Consider the following 23,524-nt stretch of genomic DNA (forward strand, 5'->3'; position numbering starts at 1 on the left):
AAAACCTGAACCTTTTTTTTTTTAAGATCAAATCAGACCTTCTGGCTATTTCTCCAGTTTGTGTGAGACAGATCTGAGTTATTTACCTAGGAAGCCCATGGCCTGATGTATGTAACTTTAAGTTATATTCTCTGAATAGAAGCAAATTAGCAAGTGCGTTCATGCTAAATTACCACCAGCCCATTTTTGCAGTTTTCACTTGCCTCCTGCCATCCTAAAGTGGTGAGGGTTTAATTTTTGTATGCTCTTCCTTCTCCGTTATTCTTTTTTACAGTCCATTCTTGGTAGTACCAGCATGAGAGGGAGTTTAATATCTTTGTGTCAGGAAAGGCCTATTTATTCTGACAAACTGATCAACCTCCAGGGTGTTCCTCTACCATGAAACTGATTTTATATCTCATCCACTAGCTAATAAGATGTGAAGCGTTTTTCCTGTCACGCCGAGAGATCAGACTTGCCTCCCTGGGAAGCGGAGGGGTGAAATCACACAGCAGCTCTTCTCAATGATTGAACCATACGGTCCACAGTTTTTCAACATAGTGCATAAGAGCAGGGGGATGGGTCTTGAGGCAAACCCAAAGATGAGCAGACACAATTTTAAAAAAAATCCTTTAAGAAGGAACTCTGAGATTCAGTTTGTATACTGTTTGTTGAATTAGCTTTCACTTCAGGGGAAATTTAAATGTCAGAAATTAAAAGCCGGTGGTACTGGTGGTTTCTGTAAGGACATCCTGACACACACAGACACATATCTGCCACCAACCTGAACCTTCTTAAGTAAAGTGTATCCCACAAACTGTGGATTCTTTCTCTGCTCTGAGAAGAAATAAGAAGGCTATCACACTCTACACCCAGAAGCCAAGGTGGCTGTCCCAGAGTGTCTTGGTTGGCAGGTGACAGGGTGATGCCTCCAACCCAGTGCATCCGACGGCAGAGCCCACACCCTCAGCCACCACAACAGCCCCTAGAGCAGGGCTGGTGGTTGGGAAGTCGGTCCTGGAGGGCCCGGTGATTCCAGACGTCTTTCAGCTTCCTTCTCCATAAGGTGACAAGTGGAGGGCAGGTGACTCCTGGGTCCCTTCTCTTCTGAAAGGAGCTGTGAATACTGAAAGGAGCACTGTCCCCCTGTGTGTCGGGGGGATCCACTTCAGCCCATGTGTTGGCTTCCTGGGGCCGCCATAACACAGCACCCAGCCAGGGCCTCCCACGACACAAATGATCTTTCTCCCGGTGTCAGAAGCTAAGAGTCTGCAAACAGGGGGTCAGCAGGGGTGGTGTCTTCTGAGGCCTCTCTCCCCGGCTGGCAGCTGGCCATCTTCTCCCCATGTCCTCACATAGTCATGTCCCAGTCTGTGTGTGTCAGTGTCCTTACCTCCTTTTCTAAGGATACCAGTAATACTGACTAGGGCCCACCCTAATGACCTCATTGTACCTTAATTACCTTTAAGGGCCCTGTCTCCGAATACAGCCACATCCAGAAGTCCTGGGGGGTAAGGCTTCCACATATGAAATTGTGGGGTACATAAGACAACCCATGACAGCCCATTTCTTCTTTCCATAATTGGCTTTTGATACAAAAATAAGTCCATTAACATGCATGTATAAATCCTCTGCGTATGTAAACAAAGATTAGACATAAAATTCTTAAATGAAATTGTTTTCCTCAAATTCTCATACCAATAACATTCTACTACAGGGATCTTTGCATTACTGACTCCTCTGCTAGGCTAGAAACACCTAGAAGAAAGCAAATGTGACTCATTCAATTTTGAAACCCTGCTACAGTGCCTGGAACATTCTTTAGTTAAGAGTGAATACTTCCATCAAAATAGAACTTTATTTCTCTTTGCAAAAAAAGGAATTTGGCACAGAAACCATCACCCAAGTCAGAGGCATGAATATAATGAGCTTGGAAAAGAGCAGCGTGCTGAGGCCAAGTGCAGCCGGCAACCCCACCTCTAACTCCCGTGTGTTCCCCCACAGCTCGTCTTTTGCCGGGACTGCAAGGAATCGTACCACGAAGGTGAATGCAGCGTCCTGTTTGAGGCCGTGGGAGCAGTTACTCAGGTAGAGTTCCTCTTCCTTAAAGCATGGCTCAGGATATGGGTCAGGGACAAGAGCTGTTTCCTGGAGACCATCGAAGGTTCCAATCTGGAAAAAATCAAAACCAGACTAGTCGCCTGCTGCCACGGTGATGAAGTGGGCTCCGGCCTCCCAGCCTTCAGTCCCTGCAGACCCACTCCCTTCCTCAGGTGGAGCGTCAGGCGCCCCACTGGCCATGTGGGGTGTGTTGCTACTTTCATGACAGTTTTTCCCAGAGGTCTGTGGGGCAGGGATAAGGGTCAGAGGAGTCTTTAGAAGGGAGACGAAACAATTTAACAACTTCTAAATCAGAGAAATCAATACTAACCTCACATTATTTTTTTTCAAAAGTGCCTTTGTTTAGAATCTTTGATGAAAACTGTCTCCGTGAATGACATGATGGATTTATTATATGATGCAAGGACGTTACTGTTTTTTAGCTGTATCATGAGCTGTGCTAAACTACATTTCAGTCTCGATTAGGTAAAGAACGTGTTTACTGAGCCTTACTCTCTGACGTGCTATATCAGGCTTAGGGAAATGCAAATATATTGTCTTTTATTTATTAATTATAATCAACCAAACCTTAGGGGAAAGGAGTAAAACCTTCAGCACAGTTGATGAATTTGCTCATTATTTTCCTCCTGATATAGATGTTAACAAGCGTATAAACACCAAATCCACCCAGATAAATCCTTTAGTCATTTTATTGACAGGAACCACATAAATACTCACAGAAATTCCAGAACATTTTAATTTCACAGCAGAGAATTTTAACTATCTGAATGCTCTAAAATGAGAGCATAAAGGAGTGAATCTCTATCAGGTATTCTGTGTATGTATTCACTCCATATTAGCATAACTAAATAAACGTAATTAGTGAATTCAGATCTTCCCAGCGGCTACTGAAATGCTGGCCTGGAGCACATTGGTAGATTTAGGGCTGAACTGCCATTTCTGTGGCAAAGGAAGCAGGTGATCTTTCTGTGGACTTCTTTTAGCTCCGGGGTGTTCAAATGCAAGCATCCTGGGTGCTGACGTCAGGAATAATAATGACCCTGAAATCCACCTGCCTCAGGGCCAGAAGGGCTGGGCTAGACTAGAGGCTGTAGCTGGTGGGGGGTGGATGGGTGTGGTCTGGCAATTCACATCCACGTGACAACCGACATGGACAACGCCTTCCGAGAAGGGCTGCCCTAACATCTATTTATTTGAAAATAGTAGCAGTAAGGTGAAGAAGAGCATTGCTTAACCTCAAGCTGTCCAGGTCCCAGACCCACTCGATAATGCCCTTCCTTCTCCTGTCAGGAGGAACCAACCAACCTTGGCCCTAATGATTGAGGTCACCCAGATTTTAAAAGGAAAAGAAACTCAGAAATAAGGGAGAAAGAAAGTCAGAGCTGGCCTTAAGTGCGGATGACCAGTATCAAGAAGCCTGTGTCTGCAGACAGCATCGACGAGCAGACAAGAAGTCCAGCACTGGCACAGGCCAGGCATCTGCTCTGCTCTCTGAAAAAAAAACGCAGATAAGGACATTTATCTTCAGGGGCTCATAGGGGAACCATAGGGGAGACTCACAGGAAAATAAATGATGACAATAGTAGTCTAGAATAAAGTTTAGCGAATATAGCTTTGTATAATGCGTCCCTAGAAAAGTCACGGAGGGTGGGTCAGAGTTTGTCAAGAGGACAGTGGGATAGAGATGACAAGCAAATTCCAGCAGAGGGCACTGCGTGGGCTGTGATCTATCCACCCCTCCCTCCCTAGACAGTGTCTGGTGCATAGACATCTGATAGATGTCTGTTGAATTATGGTGGTGTCGACTGAAGGAAAACGCCCAATGCAAAAGTTGCAAGTTAAGTTTTATTTGGACACTTTCTGAGGACTACAGCTGGGAGACAACCTCTCAGATAGCTCTGAGGAACTGCTCTGAAGAGGTAGAGGAGGAGCCAGAATATATAGGAGTTTTTGCCAGGGGGAAAAAAAAAACATGTAGTGGAACATCAAAAGATTACTGCTAATCACACACAGAAAAAAAATCTTGAGTTACTGATTTTAGTGCCTTTCTATGTACAGGAAGATTCAACAGTTTGGGCTCTTTGAAATTATCCCTTAGATGTGCATCCTAGCTGTGTAGAGCCAGTATGCAGAGCACCCAATGTGTCTGTTTTCCTCTGTCCTGAATTCCCCTCAGGGTCCACCACTGGGAGTGGGGTGGGGGTGGGGGGAGCTGCAGTGCCGAATGGCTTGATTTCGGGCAACATTTGTTTTTTACTGGAATGGTAGGCAGCATTCCCGTCCGCAGTGGCATCTGTAAAGAAAAAGACATTCTTTCATTCATTCAGTAGTATTAAACACCTGTAACAGGTCACGTTTTGTTCTAGGCTCTGGGGATAAAGTCCCTGCTCTCATGGAGTTTTTATTACTTTATTAGATACAGCAGGGGTTGCACAAACAATCAGTGTGATAAGAACCTCAGAAGAGGAAAGAAAATTTAGGAAGAGATGGCCTCACAAGATCTCCCTGAAATGAGCCTCCTTCTTGCCTGGAGCTCCTGATAACTGAGCCTTTTTCCTCTTATTTGAAAACAAAGCCAATGGACCAACCGAACTGGAAAAGTCTGCTGGTCCCCTATTGCCTGAGAACAGAAGGCAACTAGTGTTTGGGGGTTTTGCTGCCATTTGTTTCTAAGTCTCTGATCCATTCCAGGTCCCGTAGGAAACAGACTCCTATTCAGATGGGCGCATGAGTTTTAGTTTTAGGGTCATTTTAGTTGAAGGGTCATGGCTCACCTACAGTGGTGAGCGAGGGTCGCAAGAACTAAAATCGATGTGGAGGGCCTCCGAGTCCAGCATCAGTGGGAAGCCATGGCTGCCCTAGGCCTGAAAGGACAAGAAGAGAAAATGACATTACACGGGGACTAACCTCAAGAGCTAGAGCCAAGGAGGAGCTCGTGACAGGAGGCGTAATCACGGAAGGTCCAGCTTTGCCGGAAGTGGTCCCAAAGTGGGGGGGGTGGGAGTGGGGGGGGACAGACATCACTTCTCTCTCCCACCCTCGGGCGTCTTGCTAAAGTCTCCCAATGGCCACACCCAGCTGGGGTCCAAGGGTCGCAGCCCATGGGATTCGCCTTCCAGGTGCAGGGCAGAGGGGAGAAAAGGACACAGGGTAACCAGTATACTCCCTACGGGCTGCTTCGCCGAGTCTCCATTTCCTCATTCCAACCCTAGCTACTCTTGGACGTGGAAAGGGATAAACCAAACAAGCTATTTCATCGAACTGAGAGAGCCAATTCCATCCGGCAAGAGCACCAAGGGTTTTTATTTTAACAGAACCAGTTTCTTTTCTGTTCCCTGCATTTCTCTGAAATGGAAGCGGTCTCCAAATGGACGCCCTCTGCCTCCCCAACAGGCTTGAAATCTTTGACAGAATGACTCTCCACACATCTAACAATAAAAATCAAATCGCAGCCTCCTGTCTTGAAACTGAAGGCGTTCTCCCGTCTGAATTTGGCTACTACGACAAAATACCCTCATTGGCCTTCTTCAGATTTCTTTCCAGTTCAATTCATTTGCGGGATTTTTTCCCTTGTTGCCGTCTGTGGTTCCTTCCCACTGTCCTCCCTCTAAAGCTGAGCAGTTTCTGGTCTTTGATATTATATTATCCAGCCCGCCAAGCCCCCGTCTCCTGGGGCCCCATCAGGCTTTTCCCATTGGTTAGGCTGCTTGACCCTAAACTTAATGCATTTTTTGATTAATGCAACACTTTGAAAAGAAAAGCAAACTCAAAAATTGGTTTTAAATTGGTTTTAAAATATTGAACAAGCTTTAAGTTGCAACTGCTGGGGGTTTGGGAAATCAGTGGCAGAAGATCAATCCTTCACAGGCTAATGAGAGTCCAGTTCCATTTGCTGCTCGCGCCTGCTCCCTCTCCTCCCCACGTTGGTTGCCTTCCACGTCCCCCCCCCACCCCCCAGAGGCTTTCTAATAAGTAAACACTTGCTCTTATAAACCACATAGATTGATTCACTCTCCCAGGGGTTCTGAGGAGTTGTTGTTACTCGTCCTATTCAGCAGGAAGGCAAACGGAGACTTCCAGACTTTTTATGGTGCTGTCCAAGGCTACACAGGAAATTATTTTCGTTGGCTGCACCTGATCAGAGTAGTTTGGGAACACTGCCCACTCCCTCTGATGAATAAATCTACTTTGTCTGATGGGAGTGTGCCATCCCTGCCTGCCAAACTCTTGCTCAACCTCCAAGACCCCAATCATATGCGACCTCCTCCATGCAAGCCATCTGCCCGCCTCACCACCTCCTCCATGTTCTCAGACTACTATACATACATCTGTTATACATGCATCACACTGAAATGTTGTTTCCCTGTCTCTCTCATGAGATTCAGAACTGTCTCAGTGCAAGGTCTGTCCCTGCTCTGTCTTTATAAGCCCCAGTGCCTAGCACATAAGAGTTACTCAGTAAATGTTTGTTGAATGAATGGCAACTCCGTCTTTCACCCCCATATATCTGTACTCACCATGAAGCCTGGAAAGAACTCTGCAAGAGTGGGCGGGGAGGAGTGGGCCAAGATGGTGACCTGGGAGGCTCCTGAGCGCCTCTCCTCCCACGGGCACACCAAGTGTACAGGCACAACTCAGAGACAGCGCGGGCTTAGTTCCCGCCCACCGCCACAAAGTGAACATGACAACAAAGCGAGTCACACAAAGGTTTTGGTTTCCCAGTGGCATGAAGTTATGTGGACACTATACTGTTGTCTATTAAATGTGCAATGGCATTATGTCCAGGAAAAATACATACCTTAATTTAAAAATACTTTATTGCTAAAAACTGCTAACTGCCATCTGAGCCTTCAGAAAGTAGTGATGCATTTGCTGGTGGAGGGTCTTGCCTCGATGTTCGTGGCTGCCGACTGATCAGGGTGATGGTTGCTGAAGGTGGGGGTGGCTTTGGCAGTTTCTCAAACTAAGTCAATGGAGTTTGCAGCATCAATTGACTCTTCCTTTTATGAACCATTTCTCTGAAGCATGACATGCTCTTTGGTAGCATTTTACCCACAGCAGAACTGCTTTCAAAATTAGAGTCAATCTTCTCTAAACCTGCCACTGCTTTATCAAGTCCCTTTGGTCGTATTCTAAATCCTTTGATGTCACTTCAGCCATCCTCATGGCATCTTCACCAGGAGTGATTCCATCTCAAGAAAACACTTTCTTTGTTCATCCATAAGAAGGAACTCCCCATCTGGTAACGTTTTACCATGAGGTTGCAGCAATTCAGTCCTATCTTCAGGCTCCACTTCTAATTTAGTTCTCTTGCTATTTCCACCACGTCTGTAGTTATTTTCTCACCGAAGGCTTGAACCCCTCAACGTCGTCCATGAGGGTTGCAATCAACTTCTTCCAAACTCCTGTTAATGTTGATATTTTGACCTCCTCTCACGAATCTTGAATGTCCTTCACGACATCTAGAAAGGTGCTCCTTTCCAGGAGTCTTCAGTTTACCTCTGATGCTCTTTGCCCAGACCGATCAGAGGACTCTCTAGCTATGGCAGCTACACACTTACAACATGTACTTCTTAGATGATGACACTTGCAAGTTGAAATTAGTCCTTGATCCATGGACTGCAGAACGGAAGTTGTGTTAGCAGCATGAAGACATTGATCTCATTGCCCACCTCCGTCAGAGCTCCTGGGTGGCCAGGTGCACTGTCAGTGAGCAGTAGTATCTTGAGAGGAACCTTTTTCTCTGAGCAGTAGTTCTCAACAGTGGGCTTAAAATATTCACTGAACCAGGCTGTAAACAGGTGTGCTGTCATCCAGGCTTTGTTGCTCCGTTTGCAGAGCATAGGCAGAGTGCGTTTAGCCTAATTCTTAAGGACACTAGGACTTGGGGATGGGGACTGAGCATTAGTTTCAACTTAAAGTCAGCAGCTGCATTCGCCCCTAACTAGAGAGCCAGCCTGCCCTTTGAAACTTTGAAGCCAGGTATTGACTTCTCCTCTCCAGCTATGAAAGTCCTAGATGGCTTCTTCTTCCAAGATAAGACTGTTTCATCTACATCAAAAATCTGATGAATTCTCTGCGCTAGGTCTTCTGGATGACTCGCTGCCACTGCTACTCGGCGCTCGCTGTTCCCCTTGCGCTTGGATGTCACGGAGACGGCGTCTTTCCTTAAACCTCATGAACCAGCCTCTGCCAGCTTCGCACTTTTCTTCTGCATCTTCCTCATCTCTTGAATCAGCCTTCATAGAACTGAACTGTTAGGGTCTTGCTCTGGGTTGGTCTTTGGCATAAGGGGGCATTGCGCTGGTTTGGTCTTCCATCCAGACCACTCCAACTTTCTCCATATCAGCAATAAGATTGTTTCACTGTCTTATCATTCGTGTGTTCTCTGGAGTAGCACTTTAAACTTCCTTCGAGAACTTTCCCTTTACATTCACAACTTGACTGGTGCAGAAGCCCTGGCCTCAGGCCTGTCTCAGTGTTGGACATGCCTTCCTCATTAAGCTGAGTCACTTCTAGCTTTTGACTCAAAGTGAAAGATGTGTGCCTCTTCTTTACGCTTGAACACTTAGAGGCCATTGTGTGAATATTAATTGGCCTAATTACAATATTGTTCTGTCTCTGGAAATAGAGAGGCCCGAGGAGAGGGAGAGAGATGGGGGGACGGCTGGGCTATGGAGCAGTCAGGACACACACAATGTTTATCTTTTGCTTAAGTTTGTGGTCTTCTATGGGCGCAGTTCATGGTGCCTCAACACAATCACAATAGTAACATCGAAGGTCACAGATCACAGATTGCTGGGGGACAGGGTGGGCCAGTGTTGTGGGCAGTAACAGAATTTACCAGAGACAAAGAGAAGTTCAAGAGACAAGGGAAGAGTTTAATAGGTACGCTGTTGTGGGGAACAGTGGGCCACACAGACGAGAGATGCCTGTGTGAGCGCTGGGGTGAACCTGCAGGTCTTTTATTGATGAAGGGGCTGTGAACACAAAGGGATGAGGGAACGGGTTTCTGATTGGCTATAAGTGAGGTAAGGGGCTTTGGTACACAGGAGGGTTGTGGATTTATGACCCCAATAAGATGGAGACAGAGGCTGAGACAAGCAGGGGAGTGGAATTTATGACTCCAACAAGGAGGAAACGTGGGCTGAGACACATCAGCCTGAGCTACAGTGAGGCTGCTCACTTCCCAGGGCTGTTCATTCTGCCAGGGCGAACACCCGCCAGGGCGAACACCCGCCAGGGCGAGCAGCATCCACCAGGGAAAAACACCCACCAGGGAAGGAAGGACTGCATCTTCCGAAGAGGAGCAGGCGGCTGCCCAAGGGCTGGAAGTGTGGGGTCACAGGGCCTCATCAGGCAGCTGTTGGCACCGCACAGATCACCATAACATACACAATAATGATGAAAAAATGTGAAATGCTGCAAGAATTACCAGAATACGACACAAAGACACAAGTGAGCAAACGCGATCAGGAAAGCGGCACTGAAGGACGAGCTCCGTGCGGAGCTGCCACCATTTTCAGTTTGTAAAAAGCCCGCTCTCTGTGAAGCGCAGCCAAGCGCGCCGAAATGAGGGCCGCTGGCCCAGCTGCACCCTGGGCGATGAAGGGTTCCAGCGACCAGCTGAGCGACTCCGACGCCTCAGACAAGCGAGGAAATACCCGCGTTGAGACAGGAAAGACTGAGACACACTCTTGCCATAAAACCCGCCCCCAGCACCATCCCTTACAGTTGGAAGGGAACCCCCAACTCTCAGCCTCTCCCAGAGGAGCAAAGGGTTTGGACCCCATGTCTAGCACGCAAGCTGTTAAGATGCCCACCAAAGGGACGGCTCCCAAAACAGCTCACCCTGAAAACCACCAGGGCTTGTGTTCATGACACCCGTAAGATCAGAGCAAACACAGAAGCAGTTCTTAACAGAGGCGCGAGCCCTCAACTCGGCTGTCCTCCCCCCAGGGCTCAGCACAGAGGAAGCAGGCAAAACCATCCATCCCTCAGTCTTTCATGAAACAGGTTTCTCCGCACACTTGGAAAGCTGCCACCTGAGGGCCAGGCTCCTAATGTAGCAGGCACTAGGGGCTGGCCGTGGTCCTCCCCAGACACCGGGGAGGCAGGTGGACACCCCTCCCGCCTTCTCCCTGCAGCCAGCTCCCACAGCAGCACCGACTCCCCAGTGTCTCCCTGGATGGAGTGTGCACACACAGCTTCTGCAGCGGCCACCTGAGGGGTGGCCCCCTTGCTCCAGGGCCCCACATGACTGTCCCAAACAAAGAAACAGTTCTTAGTGGGCACAGGAACAACCCCCCCCCACTGCAGATACACACCCAGGCCCAGTAGAGAGGGAGCAGGCAAAAACACGCACCTCCCAGTTGCTCCCTGGACGGGCCTAACTTCATACTTCCCCAGCTGCTGCCTGAGAACCAGCTTCCAACCCGCCTGAATGCAGGAGTGACAAGAGGATGGCCGTGTCCCATGTCACGGGCAAGTCCCTGGGAATCGTCCTGCCAAGTGTGGGTCCTTGGTTTCATGCAGGAAAGAATTTAAGAGTGAGCCACAGATGAGTAAAAGTAGATTTATTCAGGGAGATACATGCTCCTTAGACAGAGGGCGGGCCGGCTCAGAGGGCAAGGGGACGGCCACGAGGTGCGGGGTTGCTGGTTTTTATGGGCTCAGCAACTTCATATGTTAACAAGTGGGAGGAGTATTCAAACCACTTTGGGGAAGGGGCGGGGACTCACAGGAACTGGGCCACTGCCCACTTTCTGACCTCTGATGGTCAGCCTCGGAGCTGTCATGGCGCCTGTGGGAGGCCACTTACCATGCCAATGAGGTACAACGAGAAGAGAAGAGAAGAGAAGAGAAGAGAAGAGAAGAGAAGAGAAGAGAGGAGAAGAGAAGAGAAGAGAAGAGAAGAGAAGAGAAGAGAAGAGAAGAGAAGAGAAGAGAAGAGAAGAGAAGAGAAGAGAAGGGAAGGGAAGGGAAGAGAAGGGAAGGGAAGAGAAGAGAAGAAAATTGCAAGTGTTGATGGAAAGAAATTAGATTTTGCCAGAGGCTGGCTGACGTCACCTGGCTGGACCATTCCCCTCATTTTTAAGGCCCCTTCTCCACGGTGGGTGCTCGCTCAGGGGCACGGACTGCTGCTCATTTCACACTCACATCTCACGCCCACCCTCACAGGTGCCTCAGATGCGGATCTCCTGGTCTTGTTTGTCCTCAGTCTTCCAGATTTTTTCCTTCCATGCCCTTAACTAGCTTGTTAAAACATTTACTGCTGCCTCTGAGTTTATACGTGTTCTCAAATCAGGACCCTTTTTTCCCACACAAAGTGTATGGTCAGTTGCTCTGCCCGTTGAGAGACTTTCTTCTCACCACTCTTCTTCAACCTCTTCTTTGGCAACCACCTGGCAGGTATCCAATTTACCCCCCATCATGGAGTTTGCATCCTAGGACCACTCCTGGCACCAGCTGTCCCAGGTCAGGTTCCCAGGGAAACAGCTGTACAGATGAGAGGAGTCAGGGGGAGGGCACTTAGGAGCAGCCTCAGGCAGAGAAGGAAGCAGGACCGAGCAGAGGGAGAAGCTGCACTTTGGTGCAACAGAAGATGTGGGGAGAGGAAGCCCGGGGAGCCTGGGAGCCGAGACGGCTCTGAGGCGGCTGGACGCAGACCGTGAGCACCCGGCCATCATAGGCATCCATCGGGCACCTGGTAGGGGTGGTCCCCACCTCCACAAAGGACTGTGACTTGAATGAGGCTTTGACTTAGGGAGAGTCCTGGGAGCATCTCGGCAGAGATCCATCAGCAGCCCCAGTTCCCAGCAGCTGGGGAAGCCCTCACCTCAGTGCCAAGGTGGGCTGGGGGCAGGCACGGCAGCCGGTCCACTAACAGAATCAAGACTGGAGAGACTCATCCGGGTGCCGACAGGTGCAACGGGGGAACACAGAGAGGCTGTGGGGTTGAGGGAGGACCAGACCTTGGCAATGAATTCAGAGACCGGATGAGAGAAGTTAAGGTCGATGCTCCAATTTCCAACTTGGGTGGGTGGTGGTGCCGTTCACTGGAAGAGTAACCCAGGAATGAAAGCAGTGTATCCAGGGAGGGACGGCAAGTTCACTCTGGACATCGCAGCAGAGGTGTCCGGCGGGTAAAGGAACGAATGGCTAGAACACCTCGGAGGGGTGCTTGGCTGATACAGACACAGGCTAATCATCTGCAATCGATTGCACCCTACCCAGGACCCCTGCCCCAACCTCCCCAGTTCTACAGCCAGAGGCTGAGAGATGCGCCACCCTGGGGAAGGAGAGGGAAACAGTGGCGGCTCAGGGGAGACTGGATTCCTGGCTGTTCTGCTGTCTCACCGCAGAGTCACCTCCGGGCGGTTTACTGCTGTTAACACAAGTGCAGCCGCAGAGCTGGGAGACGGGGGAAGCTGATCATTCCCAGAGGTCTAGCTGCACAGTTACTGGGGACCGTAGCCCCCGAAGTGCTTGCTGGTTTCAGTAAAGCAGCTTTGGCTTTACTGATGCCGTTTCGCTCTCATCCTTGACTCTGGATGTGAGGATCCCGGACGTGCAGACACGTGATGACGCTGATGGATCCAGTCAGTGCAGGTGCGTCCTCCGCTTGCCATTTAACAGAAGGAAGCAGAGTAAATGCTGAAGACAGCACCAGAGCCTCTGTAGCGCGTCCCCGAAGCACTTAGCGTGTGTGGAAGGTTGGCTCTGGGGGAGCAGAGATGGCCCAGGGCTGGTACTCAGGTTGGACTATGATTTCCTCCACTTTCAGGCAAGTCACTCAAATTCTTGCAGTGTTTTTCCTCCCCTGCCACATGGGGCCAGTGAGGACTACCGAGCTATAAATAATGAAACGAGAACATATGTGAAGTATTTTATGCCTTGTAAGGTCCTACAGAAGGGTAAAACTCTGAGGTTTGGGTATTTTTAAGGCTGAATACTAAAAATGTCAGGCATTACAGAGAAAAATGAAAGAAAACATTGAAAGACAAACAAAGACACACTTGCGGGCATGGACACACACACACACTCACACACACACTAACACATCAAACCCTTACCACATGGACCCAGGGCTCTGTCTCTCCAGGAACCTTTCCTGTCCCCCAGCGACTTCTCTCCTCTGGGGCCATCACTGGGCAAAGAGCAGCACTGAGCCGGCGCAGCACTGCCCAGGGCCTCAGCCCCTCGCCCTCGGGGCTTCTAGAAGCCTCCGCAGCCCCAGGAGTCCCTCCCAGCCTGGTGTCCACACTGCAGGACACTATCTGCCGGGTCCTCAGCCCTCCTCCCAGACACCTGCCCCGAGTCCCGCCTCGGGCACCTCCCCATGTGGGGAAAACGGGGCTGCCCCTGGGGCCTCTGCATCCAGAGCCTAGAAGAGCCTAAACGTAGGTTCCTCACCTGAATCGGCAAGTCCACATCCTGTCTGCCAGACTCAGAACCAAGCTGTTGGAACAACTGTGTCACGTGGAAAATGTTTTACGCACAAACACACACACACACACACACACACACACACACACACACACCCTGTTTTAGCTTCACCCAAGGAAAAACATGCCCTGGCAATCCCCTGTGTTTCCTCTCAGAGCAGGAAGAGGAAATGTCTGCAGAGCTCCTCTCACTCACCAGATGGCGCTACATCCTTAAGGGAAATATATTTTCTGAGAAAGGTGGCCAAAAATGAAGTGACCTGGGGTAAAAAGGAGGGTACGCCACTTTCAATCGACAATGGGCCAGGGGAATCAAAAGACTGTTTCCACAAGAATGGGGTTTCTGAGTGAAGTGCAGACTTGAAATGCTAAGAGCTGGGTCCTGGCTGCAATGCGTCTTTTATTCACTGATTGCCTAACAAGGGAGTGGGGCAGCGGCTGTTTATATTGGCATCACAGGAGGCCTTGTGGACGGATTGTGGGGCAAGCGGTTCCTCTGCTTATGTGATTACCTCTTAGCAAATGAAGCAGAGGCCAATATGCGCCTGAATTTCAGCACATCCAAATCCATTGCTGTTGTTTTCCAAGTTTGCATGTAACCTCTTTCAGCAAGAACTACGTGTGCGTCTCCTGTCTGATCAGCCCACCCCTGTGGGGAATCCGAGGCAAGGCAGCATGGTCTGGAAGTCAAACAGACCTGGTCTTGAAAATGAGTCGCAGCCATAACTAGCTGTCACGGTGGATTCTTCGTGTCATGGCTAAGTTGCAGGGTTGTTTCTTCAAACACTGGTCTCCGTGCTGCTGGGAAAGTATTTCGCAGACATGGTCAACATCTACTGTTTGACTTCAAATAAAAAAGAGGACCCATAAGGTGGGTGGGCCTCGTCTAATCACTTGAAAGCCTTAAGGGCAAAGACAGTTTTCCCAGATTAGGAGGAATTCAGCCTCAAGACTAATATAGAAACTCTGCCTGCATTTCCAGCCTGCCAGCCTGCCCTACAGATTTTGAACTTACCAGCTTCCACCATCCCATGAGCCAACTTCTTAAAGCAAATCCACATATTTTATGTGTATATATGTATATATAGCTCTCCTATTGGTTCTCTCTGTCTGGAGAGCCCTGACTGGTACACTAGCCATGGTAATTACTAAGTGAACTATGCAACCTCTCCGAGCCATGCTTTCCTCATCTGTGATACGATACTGTAAAATCAAAAGGATTTCATGCAAAATACATGCATCATGCCTAGCATGGAGCCTGACAAATCACAGTGTGCACCAAACAAGGTAGTTCTCTGCTCATCCATCCTCACCCCACTCTGCACACTCCCCACAGGATTACATCAGGCTGCCGAGACTAGACGCACACATTCAAGACAACGTGTGCCTTGTATCTGCATTGACTGCAGTGTGTGCATATGTCGTGTGATTTCTCAAAGGGTCGTGCACAGATCGGCCACAAGGGCATCAACCAGGAGCGTGTCAAGACCTACAGATTCAGAAACCAGGAGGACACTGTTGTCGGGGCAGGAGGTGGAGGAGCTACAGCAATCTGTGTTTGCACCAGCCCTCCGCGTGGTGCTGGGGCTCGCCACAGGCTGCAAAGCACTGTTCTGGTAACTGGTAAGCGCCACGAGGCAGGGACTTTTCTGTTTGTTGTTTGTCATCTCTTTTGTGGACTAATGTATCCTGAGTACCTAGAACAGTGCCTGGCACATCACAGGCATCCAGCACACATCCGCTGAATGAAGGGTTTCTGTGCCAGTTCCGGCAAAAATAGCAGTGTGCTTTGTGCCAGAACATCTGCACTTCACACAAAGGACAAGCGTGCGCCCTGCTCTGCGTTAGTGATGCTTCCACATTCAAAATCCTGTCTACGATGATCATTTTTGTAATTGCTCACCTAAGCAAGCCATGAGCTAGAGCTCTGCATTCCCCAAAATATAGGTAGCTTTTCTCCCTCGCTCAAGTGCAGATTTTTCCCATCTGCCAATTTGTGATAATAGTTAAACACAAAGAACTTTAAACTCCCCAATACACAATACCTATTAATAATCTTGCTACTTAGTATTTATGTTGCCCCATTTCCCCATCGATCTCAAAACACGCTACTGGGCATCATTTGCTTACGCTCCTTCCCCTCTGTGAAGCCGTCAGGGCCCCGCGGGGCAGTGCTGCGTAAGGTCTAACCCAGCAGTGGCGCTCGGTACACATCACACTAAGAACCGCAGTCACCACTGTTACTGTCATGGTCAAGAATATTCTTCTGAACTGAACTGGACAGCATGGCCTGGGACGTTTGGAACTTAATTCAGAAAGTGTAGCCTCACAGCCCACCCAGACCTGGACCATCCTAACACTTCAATGATTTCTTTCTCAATATACATAGAGATAAATTAATATGTACAGAGCATTTATTTCTTATACATATAATACATATTTAAGTTAATACTATATAAATATATAGATTCCCCCCCAAAAGAGAGAGTGACAGTTTCAAGAATGTTGTAAGAACAAGTTTCACTGACTTCTTGGTACCTTAAAAGGGATGCAGTGTTCCAACTCACCAGCAGGGGGCGCGCTGCTCACAAACCGTGGTCTTCGACTAGAGCACCTGCTGTGACTGGCAAGCTGGGGAGGCTACCCTCTGCTGAGATGGAAGTTTTCAGTAATTATGAGGCAAGCGAGTGATATCTGGGCATTCAGTTTTGATGATAAAGGTGACATTTCAAAGTTAGTATTCACCTAAAAACATTCACAGCCGAGTTAAGCCAACCGTTTTCAGGGATTAATGGCAATCTGATTCTTTTTGGAAAATAGATTTCAATTAACTTTTAGTATTAAGATGTACTTGTCCAATTATTGGCTGAGTAGATGCCACAAACAAGTTTCCTAAAGCAGGAAAGATGATGTGAATGCAAACTGTCTCTCGGGTGACTCTAGCTTGCATATATATTAACGGTGTCTCCTAGGCATGAACTTTAAAACCTCTATGAGGGCACTTTGGTTTAATGTTTTTTTTAACAGAGACTTCAGAGGTCTTTTCAGTTTATACAGACTCCAGCAGTCTGATAGTCTCATCTCTATAAATACGAGATGAGGATGATGACAACAAAATAATGATTATGATCACAGAAAACACGAACTTAGCATTCAGGGAGCACCAGGCTCTGTGCTTAGCTCTGCATGTTCATATGCTTGACTCACAACCACCCTTGTGAGGTGCGGACTATACACACTTACGGATGAGCAGAGACTCAGGCTAGATGTCTGTCCCCAGTTACACAGCAAGTAAAGGAGGAAGCTGGCATTTAAATCCAGGTGTGATGCCCCCCAGCCCTGCTCTGGACCACTTCTCATGCCAAGCACCTCTAAGAGCTCACTTAACAGTTATATCATATAAATAAAAACCACGGTCCCTTCTTGGAATACAGGTTGGCTGTCATGCCAATTTTGAAGATACACAGGAAATTACAAGAAATTGCTGGTTTTAACCATCGATTATATAGGAAGAGAACCTTGTCCCATTCCACCTCCGCCACCTCCCAGCCCCCAGCTTGTTCCTCCTCATGGGAGGCAAACAGTAAGCAGGCCCAGAGGTCTGTACAATTATCCTAATTGTCACACTGCCCTGTGTGAGCCACAGTTCATCACAAGGAGAGCGAAAATGCTGAGTCACAACAAAACCTTCACCTCTTGGCAGCACAAGTCACTGCTTTGTAGCTTTGTAGCTTGAAGGCAAAAGCCACACAGAGGGTGCATTTATCCAACTAAACCCACTCCTCAGGCTCAGGAGAGGCCGTTCCCACACCTCCCTGAGCCCCACAAGCCCCCAGCGCACTTTTAAGGATTCAGATTTCTGGACCCAACCCCAGACCTACTGAATCCAGCTCTCCAGAGTGTGAGCACAAGGAGATGTGTGCCTGGGTTTTTTAAATCCCATCCGGCCCACTGCTTGGTATCATTCTAGAAGGTTCTGAACATCAGTATCAAAATTGCTCGTAAAGCAGACTGAGCAAAGATCTCCATAGAAAGGACTAGATAACAGCATTTTCATGGATTTTTGTCCTTGTTTAGCCTGGATTGGAAGTGTCATGGCCTCAGTGCGTGATGGGACTTCTGATCTGCAGAATTGACAGCTGAAGGTCTAAGGCAGTGGCCTGAGCACAGACAGCCCACTAGGGGGGTGATTTTGAGCCGGGTTTCTTGGTTCCCAATGTCAGTTAAGCCGGCAGCAGCGCTGTGGGCCTCTGATTCTTGCTCCTTCCATGCGCATCCAACTGGGTGAAGCCAGAAAGCGACAAGAATTATGTTGACGCAGAGCTGGAGGTCTCCCGAGGCTGTCTTGGTTCTCTGGTGGTCCTGTTCTGCCCAGGAGGAAGGAAGCCCATGGCTTTAGGGGCAGGGGGACAATCGGAGATGATAAGGACAAAGAAAAGGCGTTGGCTTTGGCAGCCGTGGACTGACTCATATCCTTTTCTAGAACAGTTTCAGCCGGCCCGGCAGAAGTGGGAGCCAGCCAGAGAGCAGGGAGGTCAGGGAGCAGCAGAAAGCGAAGGCGTGGCCGGCAGCAGAGGGAGTGTTGCCGGTAGGTGTAACCTGTGTCCAGGTTCTTGTCCCGGCCCGGAAGGAATTCAGAGACTAGACCCGGAGGTGAAGAAAGGAAAGTGGGGATTTATTAAGGAGTAGACTGTGCACTCTCAGAGGGAGAGCGGGCAGGCTGGGGTGAGCAGCTGCCCCAGTTTCTTTGGCAAGTTGGTTACACAGGGTATAAAAGTGAATGGATGGAATATTCATTGGGGAGGGAAGGATTTGGGGTCATACTGCCTGATTTTCAATCCAAATCCATCTTTCCAAGGGGAGGAAGGATTTTTGTCCTTGTTTAGTCTGGATTGGAAGTGTCACGGCCTCAGTGCATGATGGGTACCTCTGATCTGCAAGGCTAATTTTATTGTAATGAGGGCATAATGAGCAAAAGGTAACATTCAGACAGCGGAGATTCCTGCCTTTTCTTACCTTTCTTTGTCACCCTCCAGGCCGCTCATCACCCCAAAAGGTGTGACCACTTATCAGCCCAGAGGTTCCTATCTTTCTTTCTCTGCCCAGGGACCCCTGGTGCCTACATGATGTAGGGTTTCCTGTTTTTGGCCTGTGCCCCTCCTTTCTGCCCAATTCCTGCCATTTGGCCTGTGTCCCCCTTTCTCTGCCCATACCTAGCCATGTGCCTGCTCTAGCAGAAGCAGAGGTTTCTCCCCACTACCCCTTGGCCTCAGTAGAACTGCTCTGTGGCATGGCCCTGGCCTTCAGCCCTCAGTCCCCTGCGTAGTGTGTGAGGTCACAGTGAAAGAAATGGGCTGTAACAGCAAAAGCACAGGACAGGAAATCAGAGGTTTAAATTCACATTCCACTGCTGGCGGGCCACGCGACCCGGAGCAAGTTCTGCAGCTTCTTGAAACTGAGCTTTCTGCCTCTGACACTGTTGTTGACAGGCCTGCCTGTCAGGACGGCTGCAGTTGCTAAATTCCATGACCTACCCCAGCCCTCTGACGGAGAGCACCGCTTCCTGATTTAATAGACGCCGTGGCTGTCTCTTCAGACCCCTCCGCACCTCCATCCTCAGCCCAGGCCCCTGGACCAGCCTGCGTCCCCGCCCCGTGCAGCTGCTCACGGCACACGGCAGAAGGGCAGCCTTGTAGCTGTCACAGCACGGTCCTTAGACACGGCAGGTCTTCCTCACAGAACCGATGGGAAAGCCAGCAACAGGGCAAGACTGCGGACTCCACGAGCGTGTGAGGAGCAGAATGCCGTGCCGTTTGGGGAAAGAATGCTGACATATGCCTTCTACGTTTACAGACAGAGCTGGTTCGTGCTCTACAGGGCAGTAAAGCCATAACCTTGGGGGACATAGTCTCTACCACCAAAAAAAATCATTCCTTATCAGTTTTCTACAAGTTGAGGGGGAGGGTAGAGCTCAGTGGTAGAGCGTGTGCTTAGCATGCACGAGGTCCTGGGTTCAATCCCCAGCACCTCCACTAAAAATACCAATTTCCACATGTTAACCTCTAACTTTTCAAGCCTATGAAGTATCTGGGGTCCTAGGCAGTTGTAGGCAGGTGGTCAGAGTTACCTTCTTCCCCTCAAGAAGACCAGGATGACTATCAGGCAGGTGATCCTAAAAAACATTTCACACAGTCGCCGTTTTGCTTTGAGCCTTAGGTCTGGGGTCCTTTCTCCCGCCCCAGGCTCCCTTCTCTTGCCTCCGACATGCACATGGGGAGTCCCCAGGAGGATCTGTCCTTGGCACTCTTCTCCTCTTATTCAAGCAAGCGCCTTCACAGCTCCGGGCATCTCTCTGGGGGGAGATCCTTCTCGCCCCTCCCCCAGCCTTGCCCCGTCCCCGGGGTTTATCACCCCGCCTCTCTCGGCCTCCCGGTGTTTCCATCCAGCTGTCCAGCCGGTGACTGGACACAACCATGCCCATGACTCATGTTTCCCCACCTGCTCACTTCACCTTCGGTCCCTCGGGGAATTAGACTTACTTTTATTATTTCAGATGCGACAGCTGACTACTCCCCTCTCCCCAGCTGGCCTGAAGTGTAGTCTCTCAGGGCCACGCAGCCAGGACACCTGAACATTGCACGGGGAGCCCCAAAGCCGTAACTCCATGTTTTATCCGTTTATCAGACTCTCTTCTCAGTATTCCGGTTTGCTATTCTGAGTTTCTAATAAAATTGTGTGCACGTTTGCGTGTGCTTGGGGTTGATCACTCGCTGCTGTTACTTGAGAGATTTACTGTGTGATGTCTATCCCCTAAATTTATAAAAAGTGGTGAAAATCGAGCCATCTTCATGAGCTGAGACTGATGTTCTAGGCAGAGTCCAGAAGCCAGCCTGGCCCCGGGTGGCCGGGCTCCCTCCTCACGCCCTCCTGGCCCCGACTCCTTGGCCTGTCTGTTCCACCTCTCTTGCTTTTCCCCAGTAACAGCAGCAGACAGGAAACAGGGAGCTACAGAAACCAGAGCGAGCTCAGCGTGATCCTCGGGTGAGAGGAAGCTACGGTCAGCCCTTCCGGGATGGGCAGGGACCTTTACTGCCCTTTCTGTGGGGAGAATAGGCGAGGCAGCACCAGCAGGCTTGGGCTTGGCTAGTTTCAATAATTTCAGCAGGAGGTTAGGAGCCATCCCTGCTTGTCTGGTACCCGGCCCAGGGTGTTAGGACGCGGATGGTGCCTGGAGTGTGAGCATTAAATAGAGGAGATTGGGGGGCGGGTAGTGCAGGGGCTCTGGACTGGTCGGTTTGCATATGAAAGACACGCTTGAGTCATTTACTGTCTCTAGGAATTAGCCAGCCCAGGAAGGGATGGGCCCAGGTGGCAAAGCCTCAGAATAAAAGGCATGGTTAATACACAAGGCAAGTCAGGGCACGTGGTCCCCCAGTCATAGGAGAAGTTTGTCCCCGTGTCCACTCCCGCCTCCCCTCCCGATACCCTGTCCTGTCCCATCGCCCTGCCCAGGGCTCTTCTCCCTCCCAGAGCCCTGGGCAAGCCCCTCTCTCCCTATGCCCCTGCCTCGCCCAGAAGGTGCCAGGCTAGGGCTCCAGACCCTAACCAGCCCCGAGAATGAGTAACAGAGGCCTCGGTACTTCCAGTGCTGCAGGAGGGTACATCCTTTTACAATAAGGAAGAGATGTGTTTTGTTTCACCAGCAAAATTCTTCAAAGTGTGGAAAGGGAATGATGACAAAGCACATCCTCGAAGGTGAAAATGTTAGAAATTGCTGTTTTTGCTCCTTTTTCCCTCTTCCATCCCATGAATCAAAACCTTCTGACCCCACCCCACCCCTAGCTCCTTGGACATATCACAGGCCAACTGGCAGATCCAACAGCTCAGTTCACACTAGCGTGTGAATGGTTACTCAAGGAGTTCCAGGTACGAGTTTGTAGTGCCCCATATGAAGGGACCCTGCGCTGGGGATGGTGGGCCTGCAAGCTGCAGTCACCCTGTTCTGAATGCTGTGGGGCTCAGAAAAGAAGACAGAGAAACTGGTACTTTGAGAGGAAATTGTTCATCATCCTCTGCCATAATTTTTATATTTCTTCCCTGAAAGATCAAAGCATATTAATATAATTCTGAAGCTTTTTGGTTCTTAATAACCCTCCAATAATGCGCTATTGATAGCCTACAAGGCTTCTTGAAGTTACTGTCTGAATCTTTGGGTGGGGTGGGGTGGGGTGGGGGAAGGGTGCTGAGCATCAATCTTTTGTCAAGTATTTTATTCACTCAGCTGAAAATGCTTTTAATTTGGCAACATGTAACAACAGTTTACATGTGCACATATCCCAAGGCAGAAAATTCCAACCAGGGAAATTGTCTTACACGCACACACACACACACACACCCCCTACAAATAATATGGGAAAATATTCACAATATATTTTAAAAGGGAAAATTGGATTACAAAACATAATATCTAGGGTATATGTAGAATTTTTAAGACTAGAAACATATACATAAAAATGTGGGCAGTGGTTGTAACTGGTGAGAGTTTGCAGATGATTTTTTGTGTGCTTTTCTTTCTCAAATTTTTCATAATGAATTTGTATATTTTTCAAACGAGATTTTTTTTAAATAGTGATTGCGATCATACAGCAGTGGCAAAAATGAGAAAATCAGAAACTTATTTTTCTGTAGTTTTGACTTCATGTATTTATAGTAATATTTAAGTGTTTTTTAAAGCATTTAAAGTGAAAAGTAAAACATTTTTAGGTACATGTGTAACATATGTTATAAAATAGTATATTTAATATACATGATTTCAGGAATAATACTTATCAAGAAGTAAGGTGAACACACATGCCCCCCTGCCGCCCCCCCCAGCATCAGAAGCAGGGCTTCTGGACGGGATCTCTGAAGCCCTCTGTGATTCTCTAATCAGCCCCACCTCCTTAGACCCAAGGTCACTACTGTCCTGCATTTTACACTAATCCCTCTGTATGTGTCTTTAGATTGTTTTTTAATTTTTTGGGAGGGTAAGTATATTTAATTATTTATTTTGGTGGCAGTATTGGGGATTGAACCCAAGGCCTCATGCATGCTAAGCAAGCACCCTAGCACTGAGCTCTACCCTCCCCACTGTGTCTTTAGATTTGTAACATGCATTTATATTTTATTGCTGTCCAATTTTTGTTAAAAAGCACATATATTGTTTTATCACAAATTTGTGTTTCAACTTTACAGAAGTAATAATATTGTATATATTCTTTTGCAACTTACTTGATATTCTTCCAACATTGTGATTTTAAGATTCCATATGTTGATGTGTATGCCTGAGTTCCTTCGCTCTCAGAGGTGTGTGGTACTTCATTGTTATAAATACACCACCATGCATATTTCCAATTAACTGTAAATGAGCATCAGGGTTGTTTATAACTTTTTGCTCTTATAGCCAGGATGCTACAGACATTTTGTAACCACCTGCCTCCTAAAGCAGCGACTCAACTTAGGATGCAAAAGTCTCATGAATTGAATTCAAGGGTCCAATAACCTGGATGGGAGAAAAATTACATCGTATTTTCATTAACTCTCACTCAAATTCAACATTTCCTTTAATTCTGAATGTTGACCGTAAACTACAGTACTTTAGCACTACCTGCGACTCAAACCAATAGAAACCACTTGTATTTTCATACTACAATATAGTTGTGATGGTTACCCTAAAATACCACTTATGCTTCCTGCAACTTCAAAATAATAATTTTATACCAACGACTAGATTTGCTATTTAATGTGTAAAGAACAACAACAATAAGAAAACACATACAGTACTATGTCAAAAACGTTTTTTATTACTTTAATAACCGTATTTCAAAATAATTGATATCCTCTGAATTTTCTGGTTTGCAATTTAAAACATTCTGAGGAGGAGTCTGAAGACTGCCAAGGAAGTCCTTGGCACACACAAAAGCAGTTGAGAACCTCAC

The 23,524-nt window shown here is 48.3% G+C and overlaps 1 protein-coding gene across 3 annotated transcripts in view; it reads left to right on the plus strand.

Annotated features, from left to right (window-relative positions):
• The window catches only part of PRKN (parkin RBR E3 ubiquitin protein ligase), a 1,163,425-nt gene that overhangs the window by 1,127,181 nt on the left and 12,720 nt on the right, over positions 1 to 23,524 (plus strand). For 2 of the 3 annotated variants that reach the window (XM_074368037.1, XM_074368036.1), the window contains exon 10: positions 1,984 to 2,067. The exons of the other annotated variant lie outside the window; for it this stretch is intronic. In XM_074368037.1, the coding sequence (XP_074224138.1) occupies positions 1,984 to 2,067 (84 nt within the window). The remainder of the gene's footprint in view (positions 1 to 1,983; positions 2,068 to 23,524) is intronic. 3 annotated transcript variants of the gene reach the window in all.

This window comes from Camelus bactrianus, chromosome 8 (assembly GCF_048773025.1).
Source record: "Camelus bactrianus isolate YW-2024 breed Bactrian camel chromosome 8, ASM4877302v1, whole genome shotgun sequence".
NCBI lineage: Eukaryota > Metazoa > Chordata > Mammalia > Artiodactyla > Camelidae > Camelus > Camelus bactrianus.